At 40.6% G+C, this 13,243-nt stretch overlaps 1 protein-coding gene across 3 annotated transcripts in view; it reads left to right on the top strand.

Moving 5' to 3' along the window:
- oxr1a (oxidation resistance 1a) overlaps positions 1 to 13,243 on the top strand; it is a 180,444-nt gene that overhangs the window by 51,362 nt on the left and 115,839 nt on the right. For 2 of the 3 annotated variants that reach the window (XM_085422591.1, XM_085422594.1), the window contains exon 1: positions 7,265 to 7,305. The exons of the other annotated variant lie outside the window; for it this stretch is intronic. In XM_085422591.1, the coding sequence (XP_085278717.1) occupies positions 7,280 to 7,305 (26 nt within the window). In that variant the 5' untranslated portion in view covers positions 7,265 to 7,279. Of the gene's footprint in view, positions 1 to 7,264; positions 7,306 to 13,243 lie in introns of those variants that run through there. 3 annotated transcript variants of the gene reach the window in all.

Raw genomic sequence — 13,243 nt, forward strand, 5'->3', positions numbered from 1 at the left:
GTTTATTTAGAACTACAAATTAAATTTCTTTTAGCAATTATTGGTTTTTTAATGTCACAATTCCAACCCTGCTCCTTTACCCGGGCTTGGACCGGCAAAAGTGACCCGAAATAGGCGCTCTGGTGGAGTTACTTTGTGTGTGTGTGTGTTTATAAGTAGTTTTAAACCTTGTGATCCACAAAACAGCATAAGAGTAAAAGAGTAAAAGAAGAACTGACTGCGTTACAGCACCCGCTGCTTGTTGAGAGTAAAAGCCATACGCGCTTTCATGTCTTTTTTTTAGCGACTTTTTGTTTTTAGAAAAAAAGTCGCTAAAGGGTCTGAAAACTCGCTAAATATAGCGACAAAGTCGCTAAGTTGGCAACACTGCTCCGTTGTTTTTTCCCTGCTAATTTTAGCATCTGTATCACGTGGTATAAGGCTCCGCCCTTGTCATTTGTCGAGCAGGAAGAGTGAGCGCTTGTTTTCATGCAGAGTACGTCCCGGATCAAAATGCGGTACAATCGTCGTCGTCGTCGTCTTTTTTTTTTTTTTTTTAATCGTTGTCATTTGGAAATGAGATCGCACATAAGTATGAATCGAGATCGCAATTTTCTAACGATTAATCGTGCAGCCCTATGTAAATGTATTGGTTTAGCAGTCACTTGCCACAGGGTTAGTTTTTGTGCACTTTTTCATGTGATGTAAAACATGTGGGACTCATGAACAGCAGGAGTCCCTCCATTGGACGACGGGTCCGGTGGCCTAAGTTGACCCTGCTTGCTGGGTCTAAGCACTCTTTTAAAATAAAAGCTATACCCATGAAGTTTGCATTGTAATATCTTAGTTTTAAGCTTACTTAGAAGTTTAAGAAGTTTATACAAAAACAGCCTAAGATTTAACTTAATACTGTTTTAGCATTTCAGCCCAGCTTGGTCAATCTTTGCCATCTGTGCTTGATGTTACAGTCCATAAGGTCCATATGAAGTATTAACTGGAATTAACTGGGAATTTCTGGCATTTTTATACATAGTTCCACATGCTCAGAGGCTCATAAGAAACTTAAAAAACAAAACATTTTAAAGGATTGTTTTTCATAATTGAAGGAAAATCCTTTGCAGTCTAAATTGCCTGAAGTCTAAAACTCAGAGACATCAAGAAATGCTGTGCTTCCCCTCTTGAGATGCTCTGTCAGGCCCTACCTGCATGTGTCTGCTGCTTGTTTGTGGGTCTCTTTGTCTTCAGGTTGGTCTTGAGAAACTGAAAATACTTCTCTTCCCATTATTCTGGTGCATTCTGCACCTAACAAAACACCGCTCTGCTGCAGTTGTGACTCTCAATTAGCATAATATCAGATTGATTACGCAACATCAATTGAGTGCAACGTTAGGTTGGTCAGTGTTGCTAATCTTGGAAATAAGTCTGTACCTGTATTACTCAGTATATCTGACATAAAGTCTGCGTATGAGCATGTTCAGGTAGCACACAGTGGTTGTCTGATCATTTCTCTGGTTTAGTGATGACTCAACTATGGACCCAGTTTTCAAAAAGGCAGCTGACTTAGTGAAACAGCAGCAAAAGCCTGGTTTATCTTGAACATGTGCATCAGTCCTTCTTTCATTTTAAACTCACTGTTTGCAACCTGTACACGATGAACAAAGCATGGAGTGCAGAGGACAGCACCAAGAAAGTGTCATGCAGTTAGTCATGCTGTTGCATGCTGGAATTTAGTGCTAGCATGCAGCTTAAAATAAATTACAAACAGAATCAAAACTGCTCTTAGGGTGCAGATGCCTTTTATTATATTAGAAGGTGGCAAAGGTACACAGATTCAACTTCTTTACTTTTTCTTTTCTAAAAAGTACACGCTCTGAAAAGTACTCTAAGTATAAAAGTAAAAACTTGCTGGAGAACTTTTCTACCAGCTAATTTTGTGCAAAATGAACTGAACCTCATTATTAAAATAATAATAAACATCATGTACAGATCGAAAAAATGTCCAGTCTATCAAATGCCACTGAGCAGTCCTTGCATTTATATAGAACTTCTCTTCTTCCCCTCCTGTCTTTCTAATCTTTCTCCATCTCAGTGAAGTTAGCTACGACCACCGATTATGGACATCTGCACCAAATACTTAATTTCCCACCTCTGATTATATTTACCATGACATATATAGCATAGATTTTACAACGATGCGACAATACCGTCTGCCTCTAAAATGTGACACTGTTAAAGTACCTATGCTTCAACCATAAATCCAGCCATCTGTTCCTTTGATTAGTGCACGCTTGCATCACTTTTTGATTGTTTGTAATGTTCGCCTATTATGCACTAAGAGAGGCTGAAACATCCTGCAGCTTTCACATATAATCATAGGTAGATGGATAAAATACAGTGAAAATGTGGGGAGGAAAGCGATGGCGTGAGTCAGTTTGTTCCAAGAGGAACTTTTGTTTTGGTATGAAGCCCTCTTTATCCACTATTTCGTGCACTTGGCATCTTATTTGTTACCAGTTATCAACTGTTTCATCAAACTAAGACATAAACAAACCACACTTGGAACTAAAAGAAATTCTTTCTGCTGTTTCGTGGGGTAAGATTAGTCCGATATTATCCCTTTTTTCCATTATCTGCCCAAGTATGTGCTTCTTTCTTTACAGCTCACTCTCTTGAGGTATTCCAATGTAGGTGTGCAGATTAAGTATTCTGCTGCTGTAGTCTGTCAGGGAGGCATTACAGATCTCAGCCATTCTTCACCCTCTGTTCAGAAACATCATCATGCACTGCCCAACTCAAATCGGTCTAGGTTACAGATGGGCTGGGTGGACTTTCATTACCCAAAATATTTCCGGTGAAAAGCATTTCTTGCAAAGATGGAAACCAGCACTGGCCCCAGCGTATTCATTCTGCTCTCTGGCAGGACTTTCGCAGTGACAGACAGCCCTGTGGTTGAGTCAGCCATAAAAACTGCTGAGCCATGTGGCTCTTAACAACTCAGTGACAGCCCGTATACAGACAGTTGAGGTGATTTGTAAGAAAGTGTGATTTTAATGTCTATATAAAACTTCACTGAGTGCCTCGAACTGATGGGAAAAGGGTTGATATATAACAATATTACAACAGTAAAATTCACATTTGAATTCAAGGTAGTCAAATAAAGCTTAGTGATCAGTTTTCACAAAAAAGCATGGCCGGATGCAACTCCTGATGGGCCTGGGCCCCTACAACAACCCTTTGTTTAGCCACTAGGCTTCAGCTTTGCAAAGTCCAGTCACTGAATTTGAATGCTCAATTTATTTTGGTGTTGGTACCTTTTAAAGAATTTTAATGAAATTGCATAAAATGCCATCCATGTAGTCCGTGTTGTAGTTTTGAGGGTAAATTTGAGTGTTTCTTTAGCCTTTAAGCATTAATTAGCAGGTCTGTACTTCTGTGCTGTGCACCTGTATGCTTTGTGGATGCAGCTTGCTAACCAGATGTGCTAGCCATAGCTAACAGTGCCTCCCTCTGGGTTCCAAAAATAAATTTTGTGGTGACCAGGCCACTAACACCGAGGCTTTAAAATAAGAAATCCACAATTTAGTGGATTACAATGATGTTACAATGGCTCCTTCATCGTTTTATATACATTATATACGTATCCTGACCATACGTCTATGGTCAGGATAGATTATAATCTAATAGAATCTAATAGAATCTGCAACTTGAGTGGTTTGGAGAGGCACACAACTAATACATGCTACTTTTAAAGATATAAGATGTTAAGTATTAAGTTAATTTGTTCTTGTTGTGGTAAATTTGTATTTTTTTCTACCTTTATACCAAATTAAGCTAGCAGTTTTCCCATCAGTATTTTTGCTGGCTCCACCTTTATACTTGTATTTAACAAACATACAGCAGGTTTATTAGGTCATTAGACTTTCACAGAGGCCTAACACAATTTTTAAGTTGTTAAATATGAAACATATTTTTGCAAAAATGATTTAGGGGGTCTTGCCAAAACGTTATGTTTAGTTTCTATGATAATAGTGAATGTGGAGCTGAAACGTTTCTTTCTTCAGTACATTTTGTGACTAGTGTGTCATACCGTTGTTTTTTTTTGAAAAGCTGTGGGTTTTAAGTCCCGGGACCATAACATGCTATGTGTGTTGTTTCTTGTTACAGTTATAATGTAACAGGACAGCGCGCTCAAGGCCAGCCTTCTGTTTGGCACCAATAATTATAAATAGTGTCACAATAGGAGCGCCGATCTAGGATCACCAATCAGGTCACATTAATGTGATTTCTTTTCTTTTTTTTCTTTTTTTCTTTTTTTTTTACATCAGACGCAGTAACTAGTAAATGTTCCCTATTTGTTAGACAAGAATTTACTCTACACAGTACTTCTATCGGTAGAAAAATGATAATTCACAGTTATATAGTTTTAGTTCATCTTCTGTGTTTTTAAGAGTTTTTAAAGTTAGTTTTATTTTATTTTATTTACATTATATCATACATAATATCGCCAAAACATTCTGAGAATCTGGAGAAAGCTCGGAGGACGTGGCTAAAGGTCAATACTGGCTGCCCGTGTTTTTCAGTCCCTCTGGCAGCACTGCGTTAAAAACAGGAGTGTTTCTGTCATGGAAATCAGTGCATGGGCTCAGGAACGCTTCCACAAATCATTGTCTGTGAGCACAGTTCGTCGTGCCATCCACAAACACATGTTAAAGCTCTATCACACAAAGAAGAAGCCATATATGAACACCACCCAGTAATGCTGCCTTCATTTAAAACAGACTGAGGCAAAGGTAAAAACTGTTCTGTGGTTGGATTAAGTAAAATTGGGTCCTCCGGACTAAAGATGAGAGGGACCATCTTGTTTCTTTATTTGAAAGGCCTTCATCTTTGATGGTGTGGGGGTACATTAGTACCTGTGATGCTGGCAACTTGCACATCTGGAAAGAGAGCATCACCACTGAAAGGCATATATATGTACAGGTTTTAGAGCAGCATGTGCTTCAATCCAGACAACATCCAGAAAGGCCTTGGATATTTCATATTTCATTAAGACAATGCTACTGCACCACGTACTTCATCCATTACAACAGCATGGCTTTAATAGATGAGTCCAGGTGCTGAATTGACCTGCCTGCAGTCTAAACTTTGACCAACTGAAAACATTTTGGAGCATCTTTAAACAGAAGTATGTCCAGAAGAGGTGTTTCTTCAGAACATTATCTCAGAGTAATGACATACTTGCATATAAAATGTCATCACCTTGTCCTGTTAGAAATTCTTAGCATGTTTCTAGTGTATGAATTATTATTATTATTATTATTATTTTTTGAGGTTATAATGACCATGACTGCCAAATTCTAATGCGTTCACATCTGAGCACTAGTAAATTTGAAGACATCCCCTCAGAGCGTTTGAGAGATATTGCATTCATAAGAATGGGAAAGTGTATTTCCTGCTGCCATTGCTATCTCCTTCATTCACTGAAGCATAAAAACAGATAGCTTGGTTCGGACAATTGTCATGCATAAAAATATTTTCTGGGTTCTGGTAATTCAGCCCCCTTTATTCATTCTTATACAGACACACATTTACTAGAAAATCTATCTTGTGAGATTTTTCCAGTGGGGAAAAAAAATCCTGCTTGCTTTTTTTCCAATCTGTGCTACAGTTTTCTGTACAGTGAAGTAAGGCTGCGTGTTGGGAGATAGGGGGCAGTAAAGGTAAGGGTGCCACACCAGTTTCTCCAGCATGATAACTGTGTGAGAAATGATACTGGGATTTGAGGAGAGAGCGGAGCGCCAGAGTGTCAGAGTAAAAAAAAAAAAAAAACCCCATAGATTTGGGTCAGCTGTGGCCCGGAGGAGGGGAGCTGTCACACAAGAACAGAGCTGTTAGTTGGCTCCATCTATCTAGGAGGCAGCATGCATGCTGCCATCAGGCATGCACAATACTGAGGAGATTACTGTGTGCATCGCCTCCGGGGCGTCTCCATTACTTTTTGCATTTCATTTGCAGTGCACAGATGCATTTTAAGTTACATTGCTAGTGTCATTTCACTTGTCCCCAGTGGGTTTTTTTTTGTTGTTGTTGTTATTATTGTTAATTAATTAATTAATGACAGTCTTGCTTACTATATTTTTACATTCACTGATGTCTTCTGTCTTCATCTCTCCGTGACCTCACTCATATTGCAGATGACATCCAGATACTTTCAGCTTTTACTGATTATGTCTCCTCTGAGTTGACATCATGGCTGTAGCTCAGGTGGCAGAGCAGGTCAGCCACTAATCAGAAGGTCGGTGGTTCGATCCCAGGCTGCCTCCTGGCTGCATACCAAGATACTAACCCCATGTTTGCCTACTGGTGGTGGTAAGAGGGCCCGGTGGCGCCAGTGTCCGGCAGCCTCGCCTCTGTCAGTGCGCCCCAGGGCGGCTGTGGCTACAATGTAGCTTACCATCACCAGTGTGTGAATGTGTGTGTGAATGGGTGGATGACTGGATGTGTAAAGTGCTTTGGGGTCCTTAGGGACTAGAAAAGCGCTATACAAATGCAGGCCATTTACCATCATATAATAAAACGGGGTGCTAATTTGTTAAAGGGACAGGCGTATACACACACACACACACACACACACACACACATTGATGGCATACAATCTTATGCCCAGTCAGAGCAAACAAGCACAGAGACAGAGTGACTCATCACCAGATGGCTGAGTGTGAGTGTGGCACATCTCCACCACCAGGAGCCCTTATGCTTTTACCACCTGGAACAGAACCAAGTGACGTGCCCCTGGAGTCTGGCCACGAGGGATATGCAGCGAGGACCAGGCAAAACAGGGCACATAACAACCCCCATGCCCCACAGTACCTCTAGCCAGCTTCCTCTTCCTCCTCTTCTTCTGCATTACTAGCCTTCTGTCTCTGTTTGTCTTGCTAGCCTTGACAGCTTCCCCATCCTTTTCCCCTTTGTCCTGTCAATCTCAATCTTTTCCTCTGTCATTGTAGCCCCTCCACCCACCACCCAACCCTTCCACCCACCCCCCACACACAAACATACACGCGCACCTCCTTCCTCAGGTCTTAACTCGGCCTACAGTAACAGGCTCAAATCAGCTTGGCCAGCTCAGGCCTCTTCTTCCTCATTCTGTCTGTGCATCCATGCTTGTCGAGGTTATATTACGTAAATAAATTAGCACAGTGCCCCGCTCTGCTAATGAGGACAAGGTCACATGACAGGCAGACACTTAAGTTAAGCAGTTTGAGGGATCGATTCCATTATCTCTTCAGCACAAGAGTCAATGGAACCCATTGTAGAACGTGCTGGGTATGTACCAACTATTCTCACTAAATTCTCCTTTTTTATCCAAAGGCAATTTCTCTCTCTAATAGTGTCTAAAACAACAACGACGTAGGTTTGCTCTAAACCGAGGTTTGTTTTGAAGGTAGAAAAAGAAATAATGAGAGAAAGCCACAATGGTAATCATTTATTTTGCTCTGCAAATGGATGCAACGTTGAGAAGGAAAAGTGGAGAAGCCACTTTGTTGTATTTAGACCTTTAATCAAGTAAGTCAAAGAAAGAAGAATGGCGGGGCTTTTTTCTTGTATACAAGTACAAGGGTGAAAACTTAATTTTGCAAGAGTTACGGGTCTTTAAACTAGACCTTTTGCATGATTTGGGAATCATTTTCAGTCGGTTTTGCCAGCTTGTCTGTAAAGAAGCGGGGTTTGTGTATTTGTTTGAATAGAAAGCTGCGATTTCATATCTATATTGCAGACTGGAGGTATTTTTTTCCGAAATGGTCACAGTGTCTTTATAGGCCCTCCTGATTTTTTGACAACAGATGGTAGAGTCGTCATTAGGCTGTAGTGACAGGCTTTCTGAAGCCGTGTGTCACTTTACACTCCAGTTTTTCACAGAGGCATCATCCATTTGCAAGTTCATTTCTCTGCTATTGTACGATCGCACAAAATCAGGGCCGTCTGGCTGAATAATTGTAAAGCTTCTGTGCAGCCTCGCCAGCAGATGAGAGCAATATAATGGACATATTGGAGTAAAGGCCTTTTTAATATCATAGTGGTTATAAAATTGAGAAACAGATGATTGTTGCAGGGTTTTTTTTCCCCTCACAGTAGTTATAAAGGAAGAATCAGGTCCATACTTTCCACTGCAGTGAATTCTTTATTCAAAATTTTTTGATTAGACAGACTTTTTTTAAGCAAAAGGGAATGTAATAAATGCATCTTAAAACTACCCCAGAGACTGATTTAAAAACCTATGCAGAATTAAACTGAACAACAACTCGGGCCTGAATGTGTCAGAACATCACGTCCCAGGATGCTTTGCACAGAGTGAGTCTGGAACATCTATTCTTTCATAAAGGAAGCAAAGTCATACGGAAAGGAGTGCGTAAACCACATACACAGCACATATATGAAATCAGACGTGAAACGAATCCTTAGAGAAACAGTAAAAAAAATTACTGTCAAAAACATGAAGCAACAATTTTGACAGTATTTTTTTGAGTGTAACTGTAACTGTAGCAAGTCCTTTATATGCATTGTATGTCTAATCAGGTTCACATTTTCTAATGATTTAAGCATAAAAGTGGCTCCTTTTGAATTTTTTATCCCAGTGAAATATAATGTTCCCTTTATATTCCTCTCTTTGTATTACTTTCTATTCATACACTATCAATCATACTTTCAAACATTTTTATTCAGGAATCGCTTACCTCGAACATTTTTGATGTGCACAGCTGGCACCTCTTTTGATGTCTTTGAAAAGACACTTTTTACAAAAATGTAACTTTTAATTAATCACACTGAGATTCATTGAGACAGATTTAAGAGACAGGTACCTTCACATGTGGCATTTGGGATAGTTAAAACAAGCCTGTGCCTAATTTTGGCATTAGTCTTTTGCATGCTGCCAGAGCAGTTCAGACTTACCAAGGTGTGAACTCTATAAGACCTGTTGCTCCCCTGTGGTATATGGCATCACACCTTGCATGTTGGAGCCACTGTGACTCAAACCTTCCTGTAAATCCCCTAAACCCTGCCCTACTGTTTCTGAGATGCTCTGAATGAATCATTGTTGCCTTTGCCAAAGTCACAGTCGAAGACTTGTTCACAAGCAGACTGATATATGCCAGACTCTGACATGTGACAAGACAATCCGTATTTATCTGTAACCATATTTATCTGTAGCCATGTTTACATGAACACGAGCAACTAGATTAAAAGACGATTGGAATAAAAATGGTTCGAGCAAACACGTCAATCGAAAGATTCTAAATTTTTTCTTGCAGTCGGATCATACCGAGTGTGCATGTAAACACTTCTACTGATGTTCAGGGTGAAATGATCCATCAACCCCCTTTACAGCAGTTAGTTGTAGATGTGGCAAGAGTGAAACAAAGCTGGTCTGTATCCAACACAAACTTTTACTTGAAGTCATAAATATGAGAGAGGGGAGAGACTGTAATCTGTGGCGTGTTGCACAGTGACGATAAAAGGAGAAATCCAGCAGCATTTGTTTAGATTAGAAATCAACTTCTAGTATTTCCGGGAAGTTAGACGATTCTGCGCCTGTCAGAATGATTTCTGTTCAAATGCTCAATGCATGTAAATGTACGTCATGATCGCATCACTTGTGGACTTGGGTCCATGTAAACAGTGACATTCTAATCCGAATTTTAATCAGATTGGAGAAATCTTGTGAGCGGTCCTAAAGGGTCACTGGTGTATAAATACCTGCCTTTCGACATGGCTAAAGACACGTGGTTCAGCCTAGATGTTTGAAGTGCACTGAACCACACATACTGTGGAGAAACCGTAAGGAAGCCAGTGGTCAAGTTTCCCAGAAATGCATTGTGTAAATCCAAACCTAACTCAGGACAAATTCTCCATCTACCTTCAATCCAGTAAGTTAATATCTGCACATACACACAGATACCTTGGTTAACACAGATCTTGGCAGAGCAAGTGAAATGATCACTCCAGGCCACACTTCTAATCTTCACCACTGAAACTTTAATCCACTTTGGTCAGAAAAAGTGGATTTGTAAGCCGGGACCTGGTGGCCCACATAGGCTGTCTATACACAGCTCTGAGAGGAAAATGGCACGTGGCCATCAGTGTCGTGGAAATTCTGCAGCAATCTGCTAATGCTAATCAAAACTGTAGACCTTTTCTTTTTCATGCACTCACTTTCTTTGGACTGGAAATAATGAAATACAATGTACAAGTATAAATGATGCTTTTTAGCAGAGAGCAACATAAAATCGTATACTCTGGCAGGCTTTAAAGGTATCGGATTTAGATTAAGATGCGGGAAACCTGGTGTACACTGTGCGAATGTCAAATCAAAGTTATGCCACATCCAAGAGAAAAACGGCAGAGCTCAACGCACTGTCCAGCAGGGTGAACATGGATTGTGACAGGAACTGAGAAAGACTCGACTCCTGTGGTTGAATATATAGCTACATGCAGATGCACTCAACATTAGCCCACTCATTACTTCTGTGACATTTGACCGAAAGTTTGCTTCTGTTCCAGAAGAGTGTTGTTGATGAGGATGAGGCTTCACCTGAAATTAATAAACTTTATTTATTCAGATAGATTAACATTAGAGAACTTTATGTTGATATGCAGCATAAAAACAAGAAATCGTTCAGTGACTCAAACAATCAAGTAATAAAAATGACCAAAACAGATGAAGAAATACACACAGCAGAATCACCACCTGACATAACAAGCATGTATTTGGAGACATGCAAACTCTGCATGGAAAGTCTCCTGCCAGAGGCGACAGTGCTAACCACTGCACTACCGTACCACCCACATAGTATATGTTAAATATATATATCAGTATTTGTATGCAGTGGTGTTTGGATATATCGCTGCTTTCACAGATTGGAAGCTAACAAATGCACTTTCTCAGCTGAATTTTTGGATGCTGATTATTATACATGAATTAGCCAGAACTGAGTCACATGTTTTCTGTGTACGTGTACAAAGGAGTCACACCTTGTGTGTAGTCAGCTCTGTGTCTGAAAACATTAAGCTGTGATAAATATCCAGCTGTTAGGGTTATGTAAGCCACAAAAACTGAAGTTTTAAGCGCTAAATGATAAAAATAATAAAAATCTTGTGTGTTTGTACATCTGTTCCACACTCTACAAATGCTGTATACTTCTTTGGTTTGGCCTTTGTAACCAGATCATCACCAGATCAGTGCTGCTGTAGCTCAAAAGCTTCAAGGTTCAGTGTGTTCCTCATACTTTGGTTGTCATTATTTTTATTGCTCCTTTCCTGTTAGCTCGAAGCGGTTTGGCCATTTCACTCTGATCTCTGACACCAGGAAGACATTTTCACTAAGAGAATTGCTCGCTGACCAGCACGTGTGGTACTAACAGCTATTCCACGTTCAGAGACGATTAAATCGCCTTTCTTCCCCATACTGGTGCTTGGTTTGAACTTTCGCAGGTCCTCTTGACCAGTCCTACTTGCCTAAATATATCAAGTTTCTGTTATTTGATTGGCTCGTTTTATATTTGTGTTAACGAGCAGTTTAACAGGTGCATCTAGTAAACTGAACAGTGAGCGTTTGTCATCTGAGAAGCAAGATGAAATGTCAGAGGTTGGAGGTCACATGCTACACCAGCATGTCCAGTCCTTTACGACAGGTGTGATGAATGTTAGACCTGCGTGGTCTGCATAACTTGTTTGTTTTGGTCCACAGACCTAACTCAGGTAAAAATCTTGTGAAGTCCACAATACTTCATGTCCTCTGTGTATTTTTTATTTTTTTTTGTAATATACAAATAAACAGTAGTGGCTTCCCCATTTACTAGCTAGTGATGTAAATGAACTGAGTACATCAGAGCCTGAGATTTGTTTACCTTGTTCTTTCTGATAGAGCTTTGGTGTTAACTGGCACTTTCCCTCAGGGGCCTCACCAACTCTGAGCGAAACAAAACAGATGTGAACAACAGAGTGTAAAAACATATTAGTAACTTATCATTAAGCTGGTGCACATCTGCAGTTCCATTTTTGGAAGGTGTTGAATTAAGCAACAAGCGCTCGCGTCAACAGCTATTAGGTCAAACACAAACAGACGCCCTGTCTGTTTCTATACAGATCATGGAGCAGATGTCAATACAGCAGCGTCTAGCGTGTTGGACAGCGACTCGGGGAGGGTATGTGTTGTTTCTGGGGAGGTCTGCGCTTGTGTGACCTTTGTGGGCGAGCATGTGCCGGGGAGCTGAAGCCAAAGACGCACTTGTTTGTATAGGAAGTTTGCAGGAGATTTGCGCTGATGAATTAGTGGTGGCAGAGCAGTGGTGCAGAAGATGCTCTGGGGGTGGAGGAGTGAGGAAAAAAATTGAGAGAGCGGAGAAAAGTTGTTGCTCCATCGCATCGTGCTCGGCTCCCTGCATCTTAAAACACCCTGCTGGGGCAGAGTGGCGCTGGCTTGGCGATGATTCTGGCATGGGGTACGGGGGAGAGGGAAGGAAACAGGGAGACTCGATGTGACAAGGACAAAGCAAAGACGGGCCGCAGGCTTACTCCTTTCTTTATGTTTGTGGGGGTTTTAAAAAGGCAGAAGTCATGCTGTAGATGCAGCATTTCACATTTACTTAGTCCTGCTGCGACCAGTGAATGAGAAAGACTCGAGTCACGGGGGACTCAGAGTTGTGCATCACCGTGCCTTTTGACAGCGTTTGCAGGGCAATAACCTCTGAAATGGTGGCTCAGCAGCTAGAGGGCCCCTGTTGCACATACGCATTTAAATGCAAACCTCCAACTGGTGACATAATCCATAAACTGCATGGGTAACCTTGACCCATTCTCCAAAATAGACCTAATCCGTATTCTAATCCTGGTACCGTATGAGAAACAAGTAGTAGATGGATGAAATAACAAAATAACAAATACATTATCAACTGAAGTCTGATATTTATTTCAGTTTTGTTGTCGTGTTAGAAGACAAAGCAATGACCCAGATCCACTTGTGCTGCTGACTGTTTCATGATTCCTTCCACCTTGAGGGGAGGGTAATTATATTGTCCTCATCTCTATATCTCTTGACCCTGCTGTAGAATGTGCTGTATGTTTTCACTTTATTTACCTTTAAACGGTTTTATGACCACTGAACACAGTTTCACTGCTAATGAAGATTAACAAAGATTGTGTAGTTCCAGACCGAGAGATAAGTTAAGGTTGTTCTGTCAACTGTGAATATTGAGCTGATGTTTGT

This window comes from Rhamphochromis longiceps, linkage group LG11 (assembly GCF_057381845.1).
Source record: "Rhamphochromis longiceps isolate RC_006_pf linkage group LG11, R_longiceps_female_GT1.1, whole genome shotgun sequence".
Taxonomy (NCBI): Eukaryota; Metazoa; Chordata; class Actinopteri; order Cichliformes; family Cichlidae; genus Rhamphochromis; species Rhamphochromis longiceps.